This window comes from Scaptodrosophila lebanonensis, unplaced genomic scaffold (genome assembly GCF_003285725.1).
Source record: "Scaptodrosophila lebanonensis strain 11010-0011.00,11010-0021.00 unplaced genomic scaffold, SlebRS2 tig00000043-arrow-pilon, whole genome shotgun sequence".
Lineage (NCBI taxonomy): Eukaryota > Metazoa > Arthropoda > Insecta > Diptera > Drosophilidae > Scaptodrosophila > Scaptodrosophila lebanonensis.
In genome coordinates this window covers 3,620,116-3,644,301 of record NW_022060545.1, presented here as the reverse complement: position 1 = coordinate 3,644,301, position 24,186 = coordinate 3,620,116, and the positions used below count along the sequence as shown (strand labels likewise).

Genomic DNA, 24,186 nt, shown 5'->3' with positions numbered 1-24,186 from the left:
GTTCGCCTGCTTTCTTATAATAATGCTCTAAATATGGATAATCCGTTCTTTGAAAATGTACGCTAAATAAATTTTAAAATAAATTCCATAAGCAATTTAGCCCAGTCTCGGTGGTCGTCAACTGTTGCCTTTGGCTGCTGAGTTGGTGCTGATTTCGTTTGATGTAGCAAAGGATAGCCGACGAAAATCGCCTTAAAGTCGCAACGCATAACATAGGAATGTGGGAATGTGGGTGGAAAGGAAAGGTGGGGATGTGGAATAAGCTGGGGACAGTGATAGACAATTGGTGCCTATTTATTCAAAAGTAACCATGACAATGATTTTGTGAACTTTTTTGCTACTTGCTCGCTGTTGTTGTATCACTGGAATTTGGTGTCTTGCGGTATTTCACATTGGACATATACACATCATAGCCAAGACTTATGATATTGTCGTAGACTACACGATAGCGTGGCGGTATTAAAAAAAAGTTGACAAACTGCGCTGCCGGCCACACCGTCCATTCGGCAGTGTACAATATAATTGCCTTTTCCCTTATCTCCTCCTTCATCTCCTCCCACGTCTTGTCCTCCAACACGCCCATGGTGATGAAGAAAACGGTTATGTAAAAGGGCGAACAAATGAACTGATCCAGAAGTATTTTGTGCACAACAGCGCGCAGAGTGCGCTTGGGGTAGAATTGGTCCAGATACTGGTACCAGTAGTGGCACACAATTCCCACTGTGAAGCCCGAGATTCCCATGCGGATGGTTCGAGTGCGATCCCATTTATCTATGTGACCACTCCAGCATTCGTAGCCCTGCTCCATCTGGTCGCCCACCATGGCCAGGCCAATGGAGATGCCCAGATTTGTGTAGAGCAAATAACGTTGGCTGAAGGCAACTTTGTTCAGGCGCTTCAACGCAGCAACCACCTTCAACTTCCACTTTTCCAGATTATCCATGCCCGTGCAGTTTGTGGAGAACAAGTTAACTTCATTGGATTTACCATTCAAATTTTGATTCAATATGCTTGTCTCATAATTTTTTTGTTTCCTAAAATGGCATTTGATTTGAAGTGAAACACTAAAAGATTAATACACACCAGAGGAAAGAAGATTCTCTCTATAAATATATATATATATTTTTACACCCTGTACCCGTAGGGTAAAAAGGGTATATTTGGCTTGTGCAAAGTATGTAACATGCAGAAGGAAGCATCTCCGACCCTATAAAGTATTTATATTCTGAATTAGCATGACGAGAGAAATCGATCTAGACATGTCCGTCCGTCCGTCTGGATGAACGCAAGGATCTCAGAAACTATAAAAGCTGGAACAACCAAATTTGGTATCCCGATTCTCCTATGGAATTTCCCCCCTCCATCTTAATCGGTTCATGCTAAGAGTTATTAGCGAAACAAATTCTCGCCAGTACAACCCCCACAAACTGCAGCAACAAGTTCGCTCTTCTTCTTCCTCTCTTTGCTTCTGCTATGGGCGCATATAACTCAGTGACGGAAGTTAACCTGGGTACAGGGTATTACACTGTCGGGCTTGCTCGACTGTAGCGTTCTCTCTTGTTTTTTTCTGTAGAAAGCGTTCTTCCAATATATTTCCTCGGGCAGGCTATAAATTCGCCATTGAATCCCATATGCTATAAAATTATGCCGCTAATGCAAATATCAATAATACATATCACTTTTTGAAAACATTCGCCCACAATCGTTTTCATTCATTTTATGAACGTAACCTCTCAGCACACCCTTGGCTTAGTATTTTTTTGTCACAGTAAGCCGCCCGCGACGGTTAAGGAAATAAAAGACTTTTTCTTATTTTTGCTCGAAAAGATGCCAGCAAGTTCAACTATAAATATTTATTAATATACTTATGCTTGCAAATGTGTGTTGGTATTAAATGCATTTCTTGGCATTTGAGGTAATAAACCCGAATTACAAACGCACATAATAAGTATATGTATAGTATATACAACGCGCATTAATTCATAATCGTGTGCGTTTGTATTGAGGAAGGAATTCGTTGTAAGCCGCAGAGAACATGCCAAGGCTTTGTTGTTGCGGGAAGCGAGGCGCCTAATCCTTGGATATGCCATCAAATCAAAAGTGGGATGTTCATAAAAAATATGTGTGCGGAAAAAACCGCAACAACAAACAAATAAATAAACCAATAAAATGCAAAAAAAGAATGAAAAAAGATAACGATGCGATGCCGTGAATGCCGATGCTCGCCGTCTTGGCATTTAACTTCAAAAAGACAAACAAGCAAACAAATCAATTTGACGCCATCAAAGCGAAATGAGTTTCGGCGGGGCTTTATCGAAAGGTACAACAGGGCACCAAACGACAATCATGGGCTGTTCCGAAAGGGATAAAAGGGTTTAATATGCCATGCAGGCAAAAGCCCGATACGTGTCATAAAAATCGCAACGCGAGGCATTCAAATGAGGTAAGGACTGACGCACATGTTGCTCCCTTTTGTGCCTACATACATATATACTACGAGTATAGTACATCGGAAAAGCAGACAGGCAGGCAGGCGCTATCCCGAAAACAAATTTGCGCCATGGAGCTAATTTTGCCGAAATCATTTGCACGCGATTTCCAATACTGTCCCTTCCGACCACAACCACAGTCCTGCCAGCGTTACCCTTGGGGAAATCATATGTTGTTTGGTTGCGGACCGAATTGAAAATATATTTACGACCTTCCACATTGTACGCTAAAATCCAATTTTATTTTTATATATTTTGGTAGAAAATCCACCATAAAGCGAGAAGCACATGAAGCAAGTCCATAGCCTCCGGAGCTTCTATTTGCCATTTTAAAGGCAGCTTAGAATATTTGTTTAAAGGATGATGCTTGACGAGCAGCTCGCGCGCAATGTCCTGCGGCCCTTGTCCTCGTCCTGGTCCTCGTCCTGGTCGACAATTTTAGTGGCGCATGGCAAATGAATTTCATTTACTCGCCCGTTGTCATTTGCGTGCGTTAAATATTCAAATCCTGCATAGAAGCGGACATAAAACCAAAAAATAGCAGCAACCTGCGAATTTTTTGAATATTTTTCTGTTCGCCCCCAATTCACAATGGCATGCATGAGAAAGACTAGACTTTAAAATAAATTCCACTGAACAATTTTAAGGATTCATTTGCGGAAATATCGATGATTCTTAAAATGCATGGAGTAGGGGTATTTTGGTGATTGTGCGCTGATTAGATAAATAGTTTAGTAAGAAAAAAATCGTTCAGAAAAGTGATAAAATATAAGTTACTCTCATTACTAAATAATTTCCCATACAGAAAGAACCTAAGTAGTATATATGTATACGAAATCATAGATTATTTGCTTTAGAAGTTTCTTTAATTCAGCTAATGTTTAAATATAAAATATATTACATTGAGATCTTTGGTATTTGATATGTATAGTATATGATTAGCAATTTGTATTTATAAGTAAGATGCAAAAATGTATTATTGTAATCAAACCTAAGTTTATTGAGAAGAAACTTAAATGCATACCATTTCTTTTATTCTAATGGGAATATTCCAGAATTCAGAAGCACTTTGAGAGTTGAGATAATAAGCAGATATTTACAAACAAATATAAGAATTTGAAAAAGTTAACTGTGCTTCAAGACTTGATAATATTATGTTCATATTTAATAGAAAAAGTACCATTGTGATATAACAAGGTAATACAAGCGGATTTATCTTCACTCGGCATTCATTTTCTATATTTAACTAATTTTAAAATGAATTCAACGGCAGTGGTTTTCTTCACTATTCAAACTATTGGAATTTATTAGCAATCCAAATTTAATAACATTTATTAGTTTGTTGGAAATAATTTACTGCACCAACCCTGCTCGGGCCATTTTTAATTGCGACCATTCATTTTTAAAGCCCCATATGTGGTTCCAGTGCTATGCCATCTCGACACAATCCGCCGGATTTTGTGACGCCACAAGCCAAAAATTGTGCAAGTAAAAAAGTGAGGGAAAACAAATGCACTTTCACAGTTTCATTCACTTTGCTATGTTGATTCAATACTGAAATGTTCCTCTATTGTTTGCGTGTATGCTTTTTTTAAAAGCATTTTTTGTGCATTTTTCTGCGCACTCCATATTTTTGATACTGCTCGCCGCTGACCATAGCGTGCGCCCAATAATTGAATTTTTTACTCTTTGAAAGTGTAAGTGAAATTGTAATATGCGTGCATTTGTTTGCGAAAAAAGTCATAGTATTCCTATCGAGTACAGTGTATTCGGTCTTTGTTTTTTTTCTTTTTTTGACAAAAGTTCTTCATTTTAGTAAAATGTAGTCGAACATAGTCAAACGTTTAACACACGTACGCATCTTGACTTCACACTCTAATTGATATTCAATCGATTTTCTGTGATATTCCGTGCCGATGTGGCTCTCTGGCTGCTTTCGATTTCGTGCGGTTGCTATGACTTCAATTTATGCAAATGAATTTGGAATGTGTTTTTAATGAGGTTTTGCCGGCACTCGATGATGATGCCATAGAATTGCAATGAATTGTAAGCCCAAAAAAGTTTCGTCGATTTCGGCCCAAACAAATTTCAAACTCAAATTCAAATGTTGCGCGTTTCTTCCCTGTCCTGTGCGTGTGTATATGTGTGTGTGTGCGTGTGTGTGTGCGTGTGTGTGTGTTTGGGCTTAGTGGTTTGCGGCAATTTAAAATGCAGACAGAGAGAGATACTTGTGCCCAGCCCAGGTTGTGGGGTACTTTTAAAGTTGATAAAGAACCATTATTTAATTCATAGCATACTCTAAATGGCCTTTATTTTCACCAACTAGCCAGAAATGTTTATAGTATACTGCCAGAGTTCTTTTTATGAAATAGTTTATCAATTGGACTTGAGTTAAGAGTTATAAGAACACATATAATTTAAAACTATAATTGAAACTCACGTATTCAGTACTTGTGTAAAGTTATTTAAAGGCTCCTTCAAGATCTCCTTTCTTTTTAAAATCGTTAAATACATATCTCACTTGGAAGTTTAATTTTTAAATAAGGCCATCTTTTTGGTAGTTTTAGATATATAATTAAACTTAAGAAAGTGAACCGAATCTTCAGCAGTAACAAAGAATTGAAAAGAAATCTTTTATTTTACAGTTTTGCTGAATTTTCGAACTAAAGCCGGATGTCTTGGCAATGTCTTCAAATAATCCTTTTAATGAAGCAATTAAGCAATGGTATAATAAATTCAGTTCAAAGGTTGAGTCATTGAAAAATAAAAGCCATTTGATAAAATTATCGTAACTGATTCTAAAAGTATTACCGTTTGTATAAAGTATATAATACCCTTGAGCGGAAACTTCGCCACAAATTTTACCAAAAAAATGACAGCTGAGCTGTGTTATCATTATCCATAAGCTAATAAGCCTTAAAGTCTTTTTATTTGAGCCGACTTAATCTTGCAGTCGGTACTTACAAATCCTACTTAAAAATGGGCGCTATGGGCAGACCACAAAGTTAATCGTCCATTGACTTAAGCTGTTAACTTTGCCTTCCGTTCCGTTCTCTTCCCTTCCCTCCCCTTTCTAGCCAAATGCATGAGTCTGGGGGATTGAGGGTCAAAGAACTTTTGCGCGCATTTAAATTGCACCATCGAGGAAAATATACTATATATATATACGCGTATATATAGTATATGTATACTCATACAATGTTAACTCGCAGTAACTGGCAAATTGTCAACATGGCGGCATTAACATTTGTGCCAATTTCGTTTAAGTAAACAAACAGCATGGAACAGTCGAGAGCCACCGACTGTGCATACAACCGGGCCCCCAAGCCGCCCCATGCAGCCACTCTCCACCCTGTCCACTCGTCCACATGATGAAATGAAAGCAGCAAGTGCACAAAAACAAAAGAGCAACAAAATGGCGAGCGCGCCATTGAGTGCGTCAGTATACCTGATTACCAGGCGGGGAATGTTGCTGTTTATGAGGCGCAAAAATGTCATACATACATCATGCGACACGTGGAGACGAAGCCGGGCAGGGAGGACGAACGTTTCAGCATGACTGGCACCGCGTTGGCCCCCATCCGACGAGAACAGCCTGGCATGCAGGCAGGCTGACAGGCTGGCAGGCTGGCAGGCAGGTAACCCACAGCAGCAGTCGTGCCCTTAATTTAGGGCACGAGCTTGTGGGTGTAGAGCGTTGCAGTGGCAGGCATGCGGAAAACAACATCGCGGATTTGAAACTGAAACGTAGATGCGAACGTTCTATATGACATGAATCCGCGATTTGAGCAACGTCGTCGTTGTCATGGACGTCGTTGTCTGCCTTACCTTACTGGCAATACTGTTACAAAGCTGCAGCATCATCCTCAACGCCATCAGCTTCGGCAACAACAACAGCAACAGCAAGAGCAACAGAAGTAGGAGCATTGGCAACAGGATGAGTGCTGGAGCGAAGTGAATTAAGCATCGCTGAGTGCTGAGCAGACAACTGAAGGAGGTGCTGTGAATCATACGCTCAGAATATAAGTAGCACGAAGCGTTAAACTATTAAGCACATGTTGGTGCTGCTGCGGAACATGAAGCTGCCATCACAAGCCCTCAGCCACACACTGCTCCTTGTCATGCTTGTCTTGTTTATTATCGCATATGGTAAATGATTCGGCGCAAAATATATTGTATGTACTCTACAGTGCCGAATCGAGTGTAAGCCAAGAGCATGCTCTTCTCTGCTTTTTGATGGAAGCAAAATCATTTATCAGCATAATGGGAATTTTTTTTTTAAATTATGGAGTGCAGTAAGTGTTTTTCTCGAAAAGTAATCACAGCAGTAGAAGAAGGCTCCACATTAAGGAAAAGCTCTACCCATAAAGGGATACATTTTAGGATAAAATAAATAGATAACAAGTTGTGTAGGCGATAGCTATCTTTAGATTTGATTCAATCCACTTTGTAATTTCTTAAATGAAAAAAGGATGAATGGGCTAAATAATTAAAATGTTTCTGTTAATATTACTGCTCTAGGATTGCCATGATTGGTTATTCTATGCCAACTGTGTCCTGAATGACAGCAAAATGTGGAATGAAATAAAAAGATAGATATACATATGTATGTTGAAACAACTGTCAAACCAAACCACAAATATTTGTAGAAGGCTTGAAAAAAAGTTTAAATTAATTAAATATTCATATATTCAAAAGCAAAAAAAGGATATATGGTTTGAATAAATTAAAGCGAAGAGAGAATGTCACAGTCGAGCTCTCCTGTAGAAGAAGCTAAATACTTGTAAGCCAGAAACTGCAGTTTAGGGCACGAATTTCTGTGCAAATGCAAACTATTTGGCTTCAAACATATTGAACTGCAATTCAATGGCATTTAGTAGCATTTTACAACTGTATAGAAATGTGGCAAAGCTTTAAAATGCTCTGATTCTGACTTTCCCTTTCCCTGGATTGTGTTGCACTTCGCGCGGCTCAAACCATGAACAATATTCGCTAATGTGTTTGAGAATTAGCCAAATGAAAAGAAGTCTTGACATGCCTCTCTGTGTGTAATATGGAACATTTAGCACAAAAAGCAGCAGACAGGCTGGCTGCATGGTAAACTATCTATTCAGAGTGAGGTGCACAAACGAGTGATGGACAGGGGCAGGCAGGGGTGGGGGGAGTAACTGGGGAAGGTGGTGCCGCTGGCTGCTCTAATTAGAATAATTTTGCGCTGCGTTGCGCTCGTTGCGCGAACGTTGCAATGTTTCGCCGGCTGTCATGGCGGGTGGTGGCAGCTGTGTACGCCTGCAGGGCACACATACACACACATACATAAAACAAGCACCAGTGTTTGTGTGTGTGTGTGTGTGTGTTTGTGGCACGTGGACTGCTGTGCTGTGCTGGGCATGACGGGCAAATGTCACAGCGAAAGGTCAGCGAACCTAAGTGCGAGGCCAAAATGAAACGACATAATCAGCATGAAGCGCTGCCAACATCACAACACACTGAGGCACAACCGAGCAACCAAACAAACCAACACACTCCTCACACACTATTGCTGCTTCTGTTGTCGTTCTTGTTGTTGTTGTTGTTGTTGGCTTCATCTTTAAATTACAAAATTTAATTAATTTCGCGGTGATTTTTCAGTCTGGCAGCCTGCAGCCTCGCACTTGACTTTCTACTTTTGCTGCCTCTGCCCTTGTGCTTGCAACTGCCTCAGCTTCTGCCTCTGCCTCTGCTTACGTATTACTCTTTCCTCTCCAACTAATTTCCTCATCATCTGCGGCTCAGTCGGTTTTATTGGAAAAATAATTTGTGCCACATGTGCAGCACTCCATGCAGCTTAATGTTAATTAATTTCAATGTGCGGTGGGTTTTATGGAATTGGAAATTGTGCGCGCAGCCAAAATGATTATAAGTAATTAGTTTTAATGCGCTTCTCGGCTGTGGCAACGGCAACGGCAATGACAATGCTGATGGCACCGCAGGCTACTCTAGCCGCCTTTGTCTTGAAGAAGGATGCGAGTATTGATTGTGAATAGTCTAATGTGCTGGCAGTTCAAATTTTCTCCTCTGCTCATATATGTTCTTGCGTTTGTACCTTAAGTCGACATGGAAATGTGTGTTTGTATTCCACGTAAAAGTTAAATTAGTGCTCTCCAGGGCATAGTTTGCGGGTAATTACAATTCGGTGTAGCCATTAATTGTCTATTGCAGATATTTTGTATTCTGTACCCAAAAGGCGTATTAGTTTTACGCCAACATTTGCAACAAAATGAAACTGTGTCTGTGGTCTTGTGTTCTGAAATTATTGAGAAGTGCTAGTTAAAAACATAAGCTGAGGGCCTAAGCTTTGAGACAATACGATTAAGAATATAGAACTAGTCCAAGAAAGTTTCGCAATATTCAGATATAGCTTATTTTGGATCCAAAATATTATAATATTACTTTTACGCCAACATTTGCAACAAAATGAAACTGTGTCTGTGGTCTTGTGTTCTGAAATTATTGAGAAGTGCTAGTTAAAAACATAAGCTGAGGGCCTAAGCTTTGAGACAATACGATTTTAGAATATAGAACTAGTACAAGAAAGTTTGCCAATATTCAGATATAGCTTATTTTGGATCCAAAATATTATAAACAAAGATTTCTTTTACATGTGCACAGCTCTTTCTTACTGAATATCTCCCAAATGTATGTATACCTCTAAGGTAAAACCTCTTAACAATTGTGTAATTAAAATAAAGTGATGAAACAAATGAAAATATAAAGCTTGGTAAATCAATTCAAAAAATGTCAATACTTTAATGTTTAAGCCTTGGTTGGAGACAACAACCTAGTGCCAAATAAATGCACAAATCAATTTCCTTTTTCGGATCAGATTTTCATATTTTCTCCCAATTCTGCTGGCTTTGAAAATTTTTCAAAGCCTGAGGCAAGCATTCGGATTTTGGCTGCTGCTGTGCAACTAGGGAAATGTCAACAAAATTCCTATTTGCAATCCAATGCGAGATTTACGAGCAGAGCAGAATTCTGAGCGCAGTCTTGTTTGCTGGTGGCAATGGAAAAGTCAGGCAATTGAATTGTTGGAAAGAGAAAATAATAATAAAGGAAAAAAGCATATGAACTGGACGAGAGGGGGAGCTGCGTGAAAAATGTGGAATCTACGACATAAACAAAAATCAGAAAGCTAGACATAAACACACAGCAACAACAACAACAATAACAACAAACAAATACACGCATGCAGGGCTGGCGGAAACGGAAACGCAATTTTAGTGGCATACAAATTTAATGGCGCGAAAATGTTGATTGTTTTATTTTTGTGAAATGCTCTTTGCGTTGCCCTCTTCTACGCGTATTTTCTTTGATTCCATTCTTTCTGCATTTTATGCTCCTCCATTGTTTGTCGAGCTACTTACGTATACTATATATAAAAGAATATCTTCCGCTCGTTTTGCTACGAGAACTTTTCACGTTAGTTGCGAATATGTGTCTTTCTGTTTTCAATTGTTTGCAGGACGTTCAGTGAAAAGTCAAAAGGGGACTTGGTAATTTGAGGCTCATGTGCGTTCCAGTTCTCTGTGGTTACGCATACGCACCGTTGAGTCACGCGTAATTGGTAATTAGACACAGTGGTCGCTAATTTACTGAAGAAGTAGATCCATTAGCCTGGCACAATGGGAAAAGTTTTTAGATGGGCAGTCAATAAAAATGTGTGTCGTATAAATCAGACACGGAAAGGGAAGCAACGATACGCATAATTAAGAATAGTAGAGCTGTTTTGTTTTTATCGCTAATGTTTGCACGCATAGGTCGGGTTTTTAAAGCTATAGGTGGCTTTGGTTCAGGTATGTCAGTAGAAAAATCACATATCATTCAGTCTTGCTTTAATAAGTGAACAGGAAACATATATTTTTCGTATTTTTTGTGTGGACAGTTTTGAAAAAATTTATTTTTGGCTCATTTTCAATAACAAGTACAAATAGTAAAAAAAAATGTCGGAACAAAACGAATTACCAACTGGCGAGGTTAACTTCGATTGTCGTCTGGAATCGGAGCAAAAGTTTAATGCACTGGATGTAAAGCCATTACAAAAACCCGTGAATAATATTACTTTCGATTGTCCGGATCCGATATTGACGCCGTTTGTCAATAAACCAGTCGAAGTCAAACAGAGCACCAATGTGGGGGAGTTTAATGAGTTCAGTTGCAGCTCACAGGCACCTACTATAGAAGCCGAGTTAGACTTGACACAAGCCAAGATAAGGCTCGACACATTGACACCTGGAGCCGCCCTCGATCTAATGCCGGAGAAGTTGAACTTTGACGAGTTGTTTGGATTCGAGTCAGCGGCAGTTGACACTACACCGGTGGCAGAAAAGAGAAGGATGGTCCATGAAGTGAACATTGTCGAGGAAGAGCTGCCAAAAGTGGAAACCATTTTTGCTTCGGAGATTGAAGAGTCTGGTGGTGGGGATGCGGTCTGTGGCCCAGCAGAGAAAAGCCATTTCTTACCAAATGTAGAGCTGGAGGGGTGCAAAGTTAAAGACGACGAGCTAATTGCCAATGAGGCAAAGGAAGTTTCAAAGCGCGATGCCATCGAAGCGTCGCAAGTTCAACTTAAGCCTAACATTGCGGATCCAAAGCCTATATTAAGACGTCCCTTAAGCCTTTTTAGTACTTTTTTTACGGCAAAGGCATTGATACAACCAAGCATGCGACAAAGCTTTGGCGATAAAGTGCATCGGGATTCGGCAACCGACTGCAGATCATCTTCATCGTTGAGCTCTCTGAATGCACCTGTGCATCCTGCATTGGGTATGTATAAGTTATCTGAGTAAGGATTGTGTGAGGACATGAACATGAAATCAATTTAAACATAATAAAAATTTCAAATATGAGCTATATTCATGACAAATTAATAATTTGAAGTTATACGATTGCATGCGCTTTCTACGATTTCGTTTATTATTGCTTTCGTTTCCCTTTCAAAGCTTTCCGAAGTGCGTCTCAATCATCCACTGCGCCTAGAAAAATTTACGGTGTGACTCAGAAGTGCATAGGAATGTCTGCGAAGAGCCCGGCCACAAATGGAGCCTTTCGGCTAGTGAACAAACGAGCTCCAGGAACCGCTGTGCTTATTCCTCATCCTATTTTACACATTCTGAAGACGAAACCACTTTCGACGCTTATGGTGCAACCTCCAGCGGAAAAGGAGTCTCTTGAGCTAAAAGAAATATCCGATTCCGAAATAGATGGCGAACATAAAGAAATCTCAGCTTCAATCAAATGTGCTCGGGATATGCAAGAACCAAAACAGAAAAATACTCGTGCAACTGAAGTGTTTACATGCGCGAATTCAAAAGAAAACCCCCTTCATAAGAAGGATGTGACGGTACCGGAGCATAAAAATGGTCAAAAAACTAAAAAGCTTAGAAATGTGAACTTGAAGGAAGAGATAAATCCCTCCCCAAAAGAAGCCAAGAACAGTGAATGTGAGTATGAGGGTTCAAATAAAAGTTCAGCATCAAATACATATTTCCAAAGCAGTGAGGAACGTGAAAAAGAGGTCTGCCAAATTGTCTGGTAGAATTAGCGCTCACGAAATTGTAGAAAATGGAGAGCTGATTTTCGAGAAGTTTAGCAAATTATATTTCTTCAACAACTATAAGGAGTGGATAAAGAGAGGTGAGTTGAGATCCAATAGGGTTTAGAAGAGCTGACATTAGCGCTTTACTATCAATAGGTGAAGGAAAGACGCAGATTTGGCAAATGGCAGCATCCAATAGGTATTTCGTACTCATGTGGGACCTTAAAAGTGGCGAATTGCTTCTGCATACAGAACTTCACGACACTTTCAAGCTAGAATTCAAGGGCGACAATTCTAGTAGCTGCATCTGTGCGGAACAAAACTTTGCCAAATCACCGAATGGTATCTTGGAACGTTTGGCTTGCCGCTTCCAGAAGCACGAAACAGCAGTTGATTTCCTAAAGACTGTTAAAGGATGCCTTGCCACACGAAGCGAGCTGAATTAATGGAAATGGTGAGATGCATTAACTAAACTTTTATTCACTTTACTAATTTTTGCGATATTGATCTGCCAAACTTCGATGTTTTTAAAAGTTGCCCCATTCTTTGCCAAATTGAAATAATTGAATTGAATTGAAATGGTAAGAAGAACGTCAACATTTCTATGCAATTGAATTGATAAAGATTGAAATATTATTTTTTTAGTTCGGAAAGTTTTGCCAACATACTTACAGGAATCACCGCAAACAACAAAATTGTAATTATGTTTTGAATGAGTTCTTGGCAAAATTAAATTAGCTTAAGTGGAAGGAAATGGTACGACCAAGTTATAAAATTTTCAAAGATTTAAATGTTTTGTAGATTGAAAACAACAGTGGGTTAATTCGTTTCATTAGCTGACTCTTTTTCAAGGACGTTTATTTTCTTTTTTTGTGAAATAAAATTTGCTGACCGGCATGGAAAGGTGAGTTTTATAAATACATTAAAACCATATACTTAGAATGAAAATGTCTTCATAACACAAGACTTACAAATGTAGTGTATACAGGAAAGATCCACTAATTTCCCCTTTTTTGTTTTGATGAACCTAACCAATTTTCGAGGTTTTTTGAATGAAATTAAAGAAGGTGGGATTAGTTACTTTATTAAATCAAGGATATCTGTAAATAATTTACATATATTTATTAATTGATCTCAAGAGGAAAATTGTTCAAATCACTATAGAAACTTATTCAGTTCTCTTCAGATTGGAGCGGCGTGATTTGAAAGTGATATCTAATTCCCTGATGTTATTATTTTTGTAATGGCTACAACACTATTTGAAATTGAAGCAACTGAACTACGGTTTTAAGGAGTTACTTGTAAATATATGAACCGAGATTTTGAAATAATTGCTGGCCAAATTAAATGAGGTGAATATTTATTTAATTTTTTGTTAAATTATTGATAAATGCTTTACAGGTTGTTGATTCAAGCAATAAGCTGACTTTTTTACGCTTTTCTTGTCACAGAAAAGGAGCAAAAATGTTTAAAGTCACGTTTATGTAATTTTCCAGGAGTTGGATGGAAGAGCCGTTTTTAAAACTTCCTCGTCAAATTCAATGAACTGTAGAGTGTGTTACATCGCAGTTCAATTTAAAAATGAGAAAATGCGTACAAATTCCAGACAATATCCCTATGCACATATTATCAGTGTTATGGGCCGTGGTCATTATCATTAAAATTATTGTTATAACTTGCGAAATTATTTTGAAAAAATGTTACCAAATATATAATACAGTGTTATTCTCCGTGAACAAAATAGGTTTCTTTCAAATAATTAAACGAGAGTTGAACAAATATAATAATACTCTAGGAATAGCAATGCCTTGAATATATGCCCAGAGTATAGCTGTTTGTATTATGAAATAGTATACGGAATTACTTAGAAGCAGCACCATTAATATATAAACATCAAACAAGTCGAGCAAGCCCGACAGTAAAATACCCTGTACTCTCCACAAAAAAGAATAATTAAAAAAAAAATTAAAAAAAAAATAAAATTATTAAAAAAAATGAATTAAATAAAATTAGAATACATGATTATGTTCAGTTTTAACAGCATACATTTACTTCACGTACCTATGCGTGTTTATATGCGTGTATGTATGCAGCACAAAGTTGAACCAAAGCAGCAACAACAACAACAGCTGCGGGCAGCGCTGCAGACAGAGCTGCAGGCAGCGCATGAGCAGCGATTTTACTTATGGCTATAACTTTCTTCAGAATTAACCTATCATGATGAAATTTGGCACACGGACACATTAGTACTAACTGGATGTACCTACCAAAATTGATTTCAAAATTCCGAGAATTACGGAAGTTGTAAGAAAAAACACGAATTGCGGGGGAGTGGGGGGGTGCATCAGAAAAAAAAATACAAACTCGTACTTTCTCGGACTTAGGAGAACCTGGATACCAAGTTTGGTTATTCTAGCTCTTATACTTTCTGAGATCCTTGCGTTCATACAGACGGACGGACGGACGGACAGACGGACATGGCTATATCGACTCGTTTTCTCATCCTGATCAAGAATATATATACTTTGTGGGGTCTGCCACGCCTCCTTCTGTGTGTTACATACATGCGCACAAAACTAGTATAGCCATTCACCCTTTGGGTACAGGCTATAAAAAGTAACTAAATCATATAAAGATTAGACGGTATGTACTATATAGATAGCAGTTTTTTAAATTTATATTGATTCATATTCATTTTACCCTGTACTCGAAGGGTTAATAGGACATTATATATTAGAATGTATGTAGCAGATGCAGTCTTAATGTAAAATATAGGTACATACTCGTTTATATAATCAGTATGATGAGACGAATCGATATAAACATCCGTCCGTCTGTTAGTACATCCGTATAAACAATTTTAACTTAATACCTGCGAACATGTACGGTCATTCAAGGTTATTTCAATCCATATGTAGTCTCATTATTTGATATAGCTGTCGGACGATTGGTGGAAAAATTAGTGGCAAGGAGATTTATAAAAATCGGTGAACTGCTTGTATGTCTCACACTTTTATGAAGCTGCCATAGAAGGGTAGAAGGTATTAATACATAGTTAATTTTAACATAAATGGACATTCCGAAGGAACTAAGTATTATTTATGTATATATAAATACTAAATACATGTAGGAATGTATCAATTTTGATTTTAATTTGAAATTCAATTAATTGTGGGGCTCCAGAGCTCCCCAATTGTAAACAACTAGCTCGAAATGTGGACCCATGATGAGCGCACGTTCATCATTTAACCCCTATTAAGTACTACTACTAACTCTTTTAACCTGGAAATGTTTCCAGTAAAATAGAGGTTGTAACAGCTGTTTGAATTGTTGTTAGCAACCATTCATAATTATGGTTCCAGCACTGCCAGCTGACGGTCTTACAAATTTCGTTGCCACAACAACGATGCATTGATTAAACAAAATTATACTCCGATAGGCATCATTTTTTACACATTATTCAAAGAACAGTGCTTCAAGTATGGAATCTGAAAAATTGAATGAACTAAACAGCCAAATAAATGAAATTAAAAAGCGTATATTGCTTGCAGGCAAGTTTTTAAGTTAACACTTGGGTGAATTACAAAATCAGTAAATTAAATTCCATAGAGGGCCAAAAGACGGCTAATGCGGCGGAGTGGCAAAAACAAAACCGCATTAACTGCGACACCATTACCACGCTCAAGAAGGAAATCAAGGAGTTGACGGTGAAGACGAGTCGTCTGAGGAATCCGTTGCAGAGGCCAGTGGTAATCAAGGAGCAGGCTGGCGATGCAAAAAAGGCAGCTGCAACGCCCACCATCATAGTGGGCAAGGCTATGTATCCGATAGGTGCCAAGAATGTTGACGATGCTATTTTTCTGACCGACTTGAAGATAACGGAGGGTCGCAAGCGATTGGATTTGCTACGCCATCGATTTAAAACGCGCCAGAAACATTTTACCCAAATGGTTGAGAAATATCGCGAACTTTTGGCCAGCAAGGAAGCACAAAGTCAAAATTTAGGCGAGAAACCGCCTGAAACGCTTGAGGAGGATGCAAATCGTAAGGTGAGAGACATTTAAGCAGAGACCTATTAAGCAAATCTAATAAGGAAAGAGACTTGTGCGGAGAGAGTAAGAAAATCCCATGCTTTGGGAATATAAAAACCGCAAACAAATAATTAGATTGCTGGGTATAGTCCGATATTTTACGCATAAGCTTTTTATGTGATGCCCTTTGAATGAGGGGTATCTTTACGGTACTCTTAAAGGTTTCATTTTGCATTTAAGCTTGTCTGCCAGCTGGAAAACGAGATACATCGGACAAATGTGCAGTGGATGGAGGCGGAGCATATTCGCAAAAAATATCGATCCATCGAGGCATCGCTCATGAATGATGCGGAGCGCTTCGAGCGTAGTTTACGTGAGCTTGAAAAGTCGCTTAGCGATCAGAAGGCTGAGATAAATCGATTACAGAAGGTGCACAACGAGGCCATTGAAATGCGAGATGCGGCAAAAATCGTCCTGCAGAGGCAGGAGCAGCAGGCAAATCTTTCACAGAAATCACGCGAACGCCAAGCTCAGGACTTTCGCAAACAAGTCGAGGCACGGAAGGTAGAGCTGGAGCGTATTGGTCGAAAGCTGTTCGCCGAGACCAAGCCCCTAGTGCATCAGGACAGCGTGGGTTCGAGTTCCGGTGATCAGCATACGGCAAAGACGGAGAATGGGGAGGAGGAGCCTGTGGCTCAGCTCGAGAGCGTGACGAGCGATATGGAATCACTGTTCAAAGACCTCATGGAAGCCTCAGGTGCCACATCACCCTATGAGGTCTTCGAGCGGTTCAGTGCACAAAAGGAATCCGCTGCACGTCTAAACTATTTGCGAAAGGCTGCTGAAGCAGAAAAAGCCAATCTGGAGGCAGAGCGTGAGGCGCTCACCAGTGAGCTTGAGGCCTCCAAGTTCTCAGATGTTAAGGAAAGCGAAGTGTAAGGCTGATGAGGAACGGGCGTTGTACTAAGTGGCTAAAAATCTTTGAGTATTTACAGCAATCAGGAGGTTATTGAAAAAATTAAAAATGATATTGCTGCTATGGAGCTGGAGCGCAAATTAGATATGGAAGATGCCGAGAAGTCTATGGGGGTGCTCAAATATCTGAAAGAGCGAATTTGTGAAATGATCTTCAAGATACAGGAGGTGGACGAGAGCAATATTGATATGCCGGAGCGCAAGCTGCATATAAGAGTATCCGAGCTGCCGAACTATTTGACAAACACCGCACAGGACGAAGATTTAATTGAGGTTAGCCTGCAAGCTATTTAATAGCGCTGCTTTTATTTCTTTGGACATTTCCCCTACACAGATACTCAAGCTTAAAATAAAACGCTGCCAAGAGCTGAGCAAGCTGCAGGATGTGCCACCCATGGAAATACCTCAGCTGGAGTTGGAGGTAGTGGAGGAACAGGATGAGTACAAGCCCCCGCAGCCACCTAAATCGCCATCCGCCGCCGATGGTGAGAAGCCTCCACCCATGCCCATTTGCTACTACAATCTGTTTGCTGGACGCGCACAGCGTGCGGCGGGCACCTCATCATCCTCCCCGGAACAGGCACCTGCAGCAGGTAAGTTGTTGGACAGCTGCTCTGGAATTCCAAATGACTATTTCCATACACCAATTTTCTCCCCCCACCACACAGTTGCTGCCACAGATGATGACAGTGAAGTGCCTTCGCGAAACTTTCTCAAACGCCAATCATTGCTTATTGTTGATTCAAAGTCACGACGAAAACCTTTCAGACCGGCGCCGGGTGCTCGCCGAAAGTAGTTGGACTGCAGAGTGTTGGAATATAGAATTGTCAAAAAAGCGAAACCAACATTATCCACTAAACCAATAACGCGTAAATTTGGCGTCATCGAAATGAAAAGCTTTAAAAGTTTATTATTTTTCCACAGCACGGTATTCGTTTCACCTTTACACTTCAGAATAAAAAGTGTCGCAAATAAAATTATTTTTCAAGAAATATAGACAAATTATGTTTATTTCATTTCAGATTTCAGACAGTTGACCCTAGAAGTATGTTGTTCTGTGTACATGACTTCAGACATTTTTTTTCGATTTAAATGTTGATGAGACCTAAAAGGAAACAGTGCCTTAACTTATTTTAAATTGTACTTTGTTGGCGCTTTATAGCCCGCAAATTATAATTTAGAAAGGCTCAGAAGAAATGAATTATTCTTTATAGGGAAAAATGTGTATTGAATTGACGAAAAATGCAAATATTTAATTATAAAAGTAAATTGTTTCTCGCACTAACAACAAGTCTTGTGCAAGTCCTTAGTTAGAAAGTGGTTTTGCTCACGCAAGTGCTACGTTTACTGAGAGAAATGCCCAGAAAATGTAAAATTGCAAACTAAATTCAACTAAATTCAAAGTTCAACAGACAAGATTTAAATGTGTCATTGTTTGGATTGTTTCAGCATTTGCATTGTCCAGATATATAAACTAGCAAATCCTTTAATGTTGATAACTGCAGATTCAAGCGGAATGTTGCAAGTTATGCTAAGTCTTTGCAACAAATCGAAATCCCTTCTGTGCGATTTAATATCAGTTGGCCATGCGCTCATGCTGTTGGATAAATGTCAACGGCTTGAGCCAAATGACATAACAAATAGCTGTCCAGGCGGTGCATGCAACGACCACAACCACGACTACGACCACGACTACGACAAAGCACAGGCATAAAGACTAAGAGGGAACTGAGAGTAAACAAAATTTAGTGCAGCGAGGACGAGATGACGGCAAATGAAGTGCAAAGCGGAGCAGGCTGCGGCCCATGCTGTCCCCATGAAAAATAACCTTTCAAAAATTGTTTACAGCAAGTGAAAATGGTGAGTATGTTGTGGCGAAGCGACGGGAGGGCAGGGGGAGTGTATTATGGCTGTCGCCTTCTAGTTTGCAACAATAAAGCGCAGCAGCTGACGTCAAGCAATCAACGCGAGCTGACAGTGGACACAGGATGCAGACCGCATGCCGCATGCCGCAGGGGCAGCTGCGAACCTCAGTGGCGACGCGTAAACAAAGACGCCTGATGATCCATTGCCTTGGTATTGGTCTGGGTTCGGGCTTGGCTCTCGCTCTGCGTCCGAGTCCGAGTCTGTTGTTGCCGGAAATGTGCCGCATGACTGACAAGGCGGACTTGGCGCCATTTCCTTGGCAAGTGGAACGAGTAGGGCTGGGGCCAGTGCTGTGTATGTCAACTAAATGTCAACAACGGCGACATAAACCACAGTAGATGTGCACGGGTATAAGCAAACGGGCAGGACACAGACACACACTGCGATATGTAGCAGAGATGTGCGCGTGACTAGCAACGTCGCAAATCTGTAGTTTTTTCAAATGTTCGTGCTATCTAAAAACTGACAGCAAGTCCAGAAAAAGGCAACACTTTTCTGTTCTGCTATTTCAGCAATCTTCAATTAATTATTAATCAATGGGTTCTTGAAACTTGTAAAATGATTCAATACACAGTAAATGATGAGCTATTAATTATTAAACTCTAAAAAGAATACTGACATAACTAAATTAATTAGAATTAAACTCTCTTTGGAATTTCTGGAAAACGCGCAGGACACAGACACACTATAAATCGCAGGGAGCAGAGATGTGCGCGTGACAAAGTCGCACATCTATAGTTTTTGCAAATGTTCTTAGTCAATGGGTTCTTGGAACTTTTAATGATAATGATAAGCTATTAACTAATACATTCTTATAAGAATGCTGACATAACTAAATTTTTAAGAATTAAACTCTCTGTCGAATTTCTGGTGTTACTTGAACATCGTGCGGCATTTTCAACTCGCGCACATCTCAAGAAAAAATCCGACTTGATGAGAACCGCAGAGATAAAGAAAAGCGAAACTTTGCTGCATTTTTAATCATTGACAAACACCTGAAGCGCTGTGAGGAAAGCTGAAGGTTGGCCACAGGAACTAACTGCCATGACAGCCAGACGGTAAAACAAAAGCGGTTGAAGCCAGTCAGCCCCAAAGGCGTGCAGGAGTCATTGGCCCATGGCAGTGGCCCTGGACGATGACGATATTGTGCGCTATTACTGAGCTCGCCTAGCCAAACAAAGTCAAGGATAGGAAGTGCAAGGAGCTCGGTGCTCGGAGCTCGGAGCTGCAAAAAGAAGCTTTTAACATTGAAATATGAAGGCTATTCTTGGGTTGTGGTTGTGCAATAGAAGTCTGTTGAATTGCCGGCCAACTTGCAAATTGTAATGGCAACCTGCTCCTTGCCGGACTACTGGGAGCCTTGCCTGCGACTTAATGAAATTTTAATTATTTTGGATTATACTACAAGAACTCATCAAAGCCAATGCAATCACAATATGGTTGTCATGGTGCTTAAATACAGTCCGAGTGCAGGCATTATAATGGATTTTGCCTTTTTGCTTTGGAATTGTGGTGAGAGGCTGAGTTAGAGCAGTTTTCGGTTTATTTTAACAAAACGAGAGCCCTTTTGCCAGTTAGATTGTGAATGATGATTGCTGTTACAATTATTTTTCGACTGTAGAATAGCTCTTGAAGTTGAAGCAACTGCATCCAATGGAGTGTTATTCTGTATTTCAAACAGTAAATGGTGGTTTTAAGTAATATACATAAGTACCTTACAGATTTCCAGTATGATAGGAAATATGATAGGAAGTGCCTTTTGAAACTATAATTCAAAGAATTATTAAACTTTATTTGCAGAGCGACTCAGGTTGCACAACTTTAGAATTAATGCTTCAACATAATGCTCCATAGCGACGCAATCGGACTCATCCCTGTTGTTCTTATTTAAATTGGCAATTTAATCATCAAAATAACATTTGTCATACGTTCAAAGGAAATAGTAATTTCTTCTGCCTTTATTTTAAAGAACGATTTGTGGTATTTTCTATTCATGTTAATGATACGCTTGTGCAGCTACTTAGCGCTTTAAAAGCAAATAACAAAAATAAACAGAACGCCATCAACCGAATAAGCCGCTAATATTTATTAAATCATATATAAATATGTAATCAGCTAAATTCTAGACAAATAGGCCATGTCTCATTTGAAGGCTTAAGCAGCCGCTTAAGTGACTTCTGTTTTATTTATTTTTGGCGCATTTGTGTTAAGTCTAAAGGAAAATTAACTGTGCTAAAGTCAAAGTTGACAAACGCTTAGCGGAATAAGCTAATTAAAGCCACTGAACATCGCACGAGTCGCAACCTAGCCCACTTTTGGTATAATTAAGTAATTTCAATCGCTTGGACCGTAAATCAAACGCCCATGTTTTGTTAGGCGCAACTAATTCCGAGGCAAACGACCAAAAAGGCAGTTGATGGGTGATGGGAGCTGTGAGCCGTGGGCGGGCGTTACCGTAGCCGTTCAATAAAACCGCAAAACAATAAATTTAAATTTTCTGCTGCCCCCACGAAAAAGTTTTAACTCTCTGTGTAAAATACGGCAACAAAAATGAGTGTCGAAATCCAGTTGGGTGCAAAAAGCACCGCCCTCAAGCTTATGTGTGTATGTGTGTGCTTGGTGTGTGTGTGTGTGTGTGTGTGTGTGAGTGTGTTTGACAGTCGCGCAAATAAATGAACGGAAACGCTTTTCCAGCGGCCATGCCGGACCAGGCAGCCATGTTGGATGCTGATGTCGATGCCGGCTGCGTGTCTCAGCGGACTGTGGATGGCGAAGTGCGGGTCGCCGGACAAGCACGCCGTACGCGCAATTCTGCGAATGATAAATACCGTAATTTCTTTATAACTTTTCATGCAAATTTTTGCTACTTTTCATCCGTTTTCGAGGCTGCTGTTTGTGCTCTCCCTCTGGCTTTGGCTCCGGCTTTGGCACTGTGTTGCCACTGCCTCTGCCACTGCCACTGCCTCAGTCTCTGTCACTGATTTCGTTTGCTTTCGCTTTGTTGCCGGTGTTTGTTGTTAAGTAAAATAAATTGCAATTCCATGTAATAAAAGTCAATCATAATATTTCAATGGCTTGTCGTATTGTTATGCTTCGCTGCCAAACTGAATCGAGTCAGCATCGGTTGTTGCCAGTTGCCACGCCCACATCACCCAATCCGCCCATCGACAGACAGCCAGCTGCAACCGCCCAAATGAAATTTGCGTTTTTCCTTCCACACTTGACTTCTTTAAAGCATTTGTGGCCCCTCGTTCCGTCAACGCTAAATAAATCTAAATTTCTTACTGCCATTTTGTAGAGGTCTAGACAATGGGCATAATTCCATTGCTAGGGTCAAATTTTCGACCATATTTAATTAATTTATCAATTTTAAATTTACAACAAAGTTCGATTCGCTGCCTTTATAATTGAAAGTTGAAGAGCCAAGCAATTTCGTTAAAAATGATTCATATTTTAAAAATCTTCTTCATTTGCTTAAATTAATTTGTATTTCCTTGTCTTTTGTCATAATGTGACTTTTAATAAAAAATTGATGTAAAACAATAAAATAGAATAAAATAAGAAAAGGTCAAAAATATTGAAAGGCAACACATTATAGTTGCACTTTAAAAAATGATCTATGAATAAAGTACACTTGATTCATTCTACAATAGAACGACGTAAGTCAAATTTATTTTATATACCCGTATACTAATTTCTAACTATATTTACGAACAGCTTCAGACTAATAAATAAAATAAAGCTAATAACATAATTTGAAAATGAAACCAAACTACAATAAATAACTCTTCTCAAACAATAATACAATAGCGGCCTAGTCCACAATCGAGCCTAATCTGGAATTCGAGTTTAAACAGTTCAGTTGCTGTCCGTTTACTATAAATTGGATCCACTGTATATAGACATGTGTTTTTGCCCCAAAAGGTCCCTCACGGTTCGCGTAAGTTGCCGCCCCGTGTCGTCCCTTCCTACTCCCGAGAAAAGTTAGCGCCCTGCTCCGGCTTTTTGTTTGCGTGTCCTTGTAGCAAATTTGACTGCAAAACGAACAAAAATTGCGCTAAAAATATTGGTAAAGCATAAATCTTGTCTTCGAGACAACACTCGACATTTTTTTGCGCTGCTGCCGCTCATTCCTTTGTCTTGATGTTGAATGCCAGGGCCCGTTGCTTCACAGCAGATATGGCGTTAGATTTTGGGTGGGAGGGAAGTACCCGTACTGTGCGAGGCACATAAGTTTTTCTGGCGCTTTAAACATTAATTAGACGATATCGATTTTGGCGCACAAAAAGCCATTGTCTTTAGTAAAAAGTTGCGCAAAGCAGACACCATTATAAGAGAAAGTTTCATTAGTGGCTTAAATCAGAAGAGCAACAAAGCTTAAGTTTTTTTTTTCTTAGTTGTGAAACAAACAGAAAATGTAGCTCCCATTGATCAAGCTTAACAGGTGGCTTGTGGAACTGTTTTTGTGGTCTAGTGTTAGTGAAACGATTTTGTTTAAGCCGATTGTTCCTTAACAGCATACTGTAAGGAAACAAAGTAATAATAAGAAAATTTTTTGTTTTCGTATGCATTGCAAGCTGAAGGTCTTGGTGTTGATAACCAATGAGCAGCATGGATAGATAAAGATATATTGTGGAAAGCTTTGATTCTTTTTCTACTCAAAGCGTAGCTGGGAGTCAGATTAGTTTATTGTATATTCTACAAAGGTCGTAAAAGTTGTTGACAGCTTATTTACAAAAGTTTGTGTTTTTATGAGAATTAATTTTTCGTTTTATTATTTTAGTTTCAACTCTTTGGTAAGTTTGTATTTAGAAGCACCATGTCTTGGCTGGTAAAGTACCTTAATTCGTCTAGTCATGTTGAACTAACTTTTGCATGCATTTCCACAATCTACGGGTAGTATACGTTTTTATTACTTTGGTGCATAAAAATTCATATCTCTGCCACTTAAAGTGCAGCCACAGTTACTTGCACGAAGTACGAATATATACTATAAATAAGGCGGGCCAGGCAACAGACATTATCTGAATGCAGGGCTCCGGCCTCGGCTCCGCCAGCAGCTACCATTTGTTCCTCCCTCCCTGCCTGCTGGCAGCCGCTGGCGACGTCTGTGTGACATGTCTGCACGTCCCTTTCGATTTTGCTCTAAGAAGCTGAGCTGAACTTTGGCGACATCTAAACTAACAGA

General features: G+C 39.5%; 4 protein-coding genes across 9 annotated transcripts in view; 2 read left to right on the top strand and 2 right to left on the bottom strand.

Annotated features, from left to right (window-relative positions):
- The window catches only part of LOC115622279, a 120,989-nt gene that overhangs the window by 26,704 nt on the left and 70,099 nt on the right, over positions 1-24,186 (bottom strand). The window lies entirely within an intron of this gene.
- On the bottom strand, positions 260-1,002 carry LOC115623231 (mpv17-like protein 2). The gene has a single exon (XM_030517480.1). The coding sequence runs from the start codon at positions 941-943 to the stop codon at positions 338-340; it is 606 nt and encodes a 201-aa protein (XP_030373340.1). The 5' UTR covers positions 944-1,002; the 3' UTR covers positions 260-337.
- Positions 10,418-13,807, top strand: LOC115623226. 6 transcript variants are annotated; one of them, XM_030517471.1, is made up of 9 exons: positions 10,418-11,294; positions 11,471-11,971; positions 12,027-12,164; positions 12,223-12,520; positions 12,601-12,647; positions 12,712-12,763; positions 12,868-12,970; positions 13,243-13,418; positions 13,518-13,807. In XM_030517471.1, the coding sequence occupies exons 1-4, from the start codon at positions 10,472-10,474 to the stop codon at positions 12,510-12,512; spliced, it is 1,752 nt and encodes a 583-aa protein (XP_030373331.1). In that variant the 5' UTR covers positions 10,418-10,471; the 3' UTR covers positions 12,513-12,520; positions 12,601-12,647; positions 12,712-12,763; positions 12,868-12,970; positions 13,243-13,418; positions 13,518-13,807. The 6 variants fall into 6 exon arrangements, with proteins under 6 accessions (XP_030373331.1, XP_030373332.1, XP_030373333.1 ...); XM_030517472.1 differs by having other exon boundaries at positions 12,851-12,970; XM_030517473.1 differs by having other exon boundaries at positions 12,712-12,970; positions 13,253-13,418.
- LOC115623227 (unconventional myosin-Vc) lies at positions 15,548-17,919 on the top strand. The gene is made up of 6 exons (XM_030517474.1): positions 15,548-15,617; positions 15,676-16,115; positions 16,338-17,032; positions 17,093-17,345; positions 17,407-17,665; positions 17,741-17,919. The coding sequence occupies exons 1-6, from the start codon at positions 15,548-15,550 to the stop codon at positions 17,866-17,868; spliced, it is 1,845 nt and encodes a 614-aa protein (XP_030373334.1). The 3' UTR covers positions 17,869-17,919.